This window comes from Oryx dammah, unplaced genomic scaffold (assembly GCF_014754425.2).
Source record: "Oryx dammah isolate SB20612 unplaced genomic scaffold, SCBI_Odam_1.1 HiC_scaffold_4812, whole genome shotgun sequence".
In the NCBI taxonomy this organism is placed as follows: Eukaryota; Metazoa; Chordata; class Mammalia; order Artiodactyla; family Bovidae; genus Oryx; species Oryx dammah.
This window is the reverse complement of record NW_024074714.1, coordinates 1-2938: the sequence shown is the minus strand read 5'-3', so window position 1 is coordinate 2938 and position 2938 is coordinate 1. Positions and strand designations below refer to the sequence as shown.

General features: G+C 48.5%; 1 protein-coding gene across 1 annotated transcript; it reads left to right on the top strand.

Annotated features, from left to right (window-relative positions):
- Positions 1 to 5: 5 nt before the first annotated feature.
- On the top strand, positions 6 to 2934 carry LOC120859940 (keratin, type II cytoskeletal 6A; the record flags this gene model as incomplete). Its single annotated transcript, XM_040235840.1, has 6 exons — positions 6 to 302; positions 1198 to 1412; positions 1754 to 1814; positions 1955 to 2050; positions 2177 to 2341; positions 2785 to 2934. Coding segments are annotated over 6 exons (984 nt in total), but the record flags the coding sequence as incomplete, so codon positions are not given.
- Positions 2935 to 2938: the final 4 nt, after the last annotated feature.

Below are 2938 nucleotides of genomic sequence, written 5' to 3'. Positions count from 1 at the left end.
GTGGCTATGGCGGCAGAATTGGAGTTGGCTATGGCTTCGGAGGTGGAGCCGGGAGTGGATTTGGTTTTGGTGCTGGGGCTGGTAGTGGCTTTGGGCTCGGTGGTGGAGCTGGCTTCGGAGGTGGCTATGGGGGCTCTGGCTTCCCTGTGTGCCCCCCTGGAGGCATCCAAGAGGTCACCGTCAACCAGAGTCTCCTGACTCCCCTCAACCTGCAAATCGACCCCACCATCCAGCGGGTGAGGACTGAGGAGCGGGAGCAGATCAAGACCCTCAACAACAAGTTTGCCTCCTTCATCGACAAGGTGAGCTGGGAGCATCTGCCCCCAATGGGGATTGCAGAGTGCCCAAGAGAGCCAACTAAGAGACCTGTTCTACTGGAGGGGAGACTCGGGGGAGAGGGGGTGGGACTCATGCGAGCTCTCCGCTGGGATGCAGGACAGGCTACATGTGGACCCCAGGCAGATGGTGATGGAAATCATTTATAACTACTCATCCCTCACATGGCCCCATTCCTGTCAAGGAAATAGTCACAGTTCTTAATAATCCTGAAGGAAAGAACAGAAAATAAGAAAATGCAATGAGATGGCTTGATCTTCTGGATGGTCTAAGAAAGTTAAAAGGGTATTGCAGTGGAAACTCCATTTGAGTCATAGATGGATGATGGATGGAAGGAAGAAAGCAAAAAACTAAAGAGAATTTGAGGGAAAACAACTCAAGCATATATACATAGAAATAGTCACCTGTAGAACCTGAAAATGAGCATTAAAAGACTTTGTATCAGCCGGATTCATGCACTGTATGGGAAAGAATGTTAAATCCAATCATTAATAGGATTGGAATCTAATCATTAGATTATAAACATCTGATATCCCTTTAACTGAGGCATGTGCTTTGTAAAAGCTCTGAGCAATATGAGAAAAATGCTATGATAAAGTACATTTGTGCTTGCTCTTGTCAAGAGGAAGACAGGAAGGGTTGAAAGTCACTGGCTGACAGGCTCCATAAGTGAGAGGGAGGGAACATCTGACAGCCCCCTGGGGAAACTTGGCCATGAGACCTGTGTGGTGTGAAGCTAAGGAGTCAGGGGAGCAGAACTGTCAGCCTCTGTACAGGATCTGGAGCAGCCCAGCACCACTGGACCACCAGATCGGCCTGGGGACTTGTCAACTCACACATAACCATCTTGTCTTCCTGCAGGTCCGATTCCTGGAGCAGCAGAACAAGGTCCTGGACACCAAGTGGACCCTGCTGCAGGAGCAGGGCACCAAGACCGTGAGGCAGAACCTGGAGCCTTTGTTCGAGCAGTACATCAACAACCTCAGGAGACAGCTGGATAGTATCCTTGGGGAGAGAGGCCGCCTGGACTCGGAGCTCAGGGGGATGCAGGACACGGTGGAGGACTTCAAGAACAAGTGAGTTACAGGAGAGAAAACACCTTAGATTCCTGAAGCCCGCACTTCAGTCTGTTAGATGACCAGGTCCAAATGAGGGCATGGTTCTTAGTAAAACATGTTAATAGACATGACATTACAGTTGCTACTGAACACAAACCCTGAAGAACAAAAGGGCCATAAAAGTTGAATGGGAAGAGTAATGGAGTAAAGAAATTGGAAACCACAAATTACATCCTTTAGGCTCATTGGCAAAAGTCTCATTTGTATGTATCCATTCTGGGAAGCAGAGATCCCAGGCTGCTTTTTCTTGTATCATCTTCACCCCTGACTCAACTGGATTGTATTCCTTTTAATTCCAGATATGAAGATGAAATCAACAAACGCACAGCAGCAGAGAATGAGTTTGTGAAACTGAAGAAGGTGAGACTGAGTCAGATCAGGGGTTCACGCTCCTTTCCTGAAGGAGAGGGTTCTGAGGAGAGAATCACTGAGGAGGCTAAAACAGGAGCAGACTGCATAGGAGGGCTCATCTGATCCCAGGCTGTTTGCTTCTTCCCCAGGATGTGGATATTGCCTACATGAACAAGGTTGAACTACAAGCCAAGGTAGACGCTCTCACAGATGAGATCAACTTCCTAAGAACCTTCTATGATGCTGTAAGTATCTCTCCACATTCTGTCTCATTGCCTTTAAAGAGATTTGTGAAGAGTGGAATATCTCTGGTCTAGGGACCTCTCTAAACATCATGAGCAAAGATGGTCAGATGATCTCTTGTTCTGCAGGAACTGGCTCAGATGCAAAGCCACATCTCAGACACTTCTGTGGTCCTCTCCATGGACAACAACCGCAACCTGGACCTGGACAGCATCATCGCTGAAGTCAAAGCCCAGTATGAGGAGATCGCTCAGAGGAGCCGGGCTGAGGCTGAGTCGTGGTACCAGTCCAAGGTGAGTGGGGAGGCGGCAGCTGATGAGGAATCCCTGTGCCTCCTCTGTGAACATCAATGAGGCTGTAGACTTCAGTGGGGAAACTACAGCTAAGAAGTGGGGGCCTCTCAGGGTAGACCTTTTGGGCAATTATGCCCAAGTCTCGTAGGTCAAAGAACCCAAGCTAGGATGAAAGCTAAAGTAGATCAAGGTGAGTGACCTTTGTTTGAGCTTTATTTCAACGTTGACTCTCAGCAAGAGTACAGAACATTGCTTGTCCTGAAGAGAACCAGTCAGTCAGTGGTCTTACCAAGGATGGTGTGTGATGGGTGAAGAGCGTCAATGACCTAGTAACACCAGTTTTCTTGAAATGTCTTGTGAAAAACCATTAGATTCCTTTTTGAAAGGCTAGATTAGTGTCTCTGAAGCTTATGGACCTCACTTTGTCTCCCTCTGGTTTACAGTACGAGGAGCTGCGGGTGACGGCGGGCAGACATGGGGATGACCTGCGCAACACCAAGCAGGAGATCTCTGAGATCAACCGCGTGATCCAGAGGCTGAGATCTGAGATTGACCACGTCAAGAAGCAGGTATGGAGGGGTCCACAGAGCAGAAAAG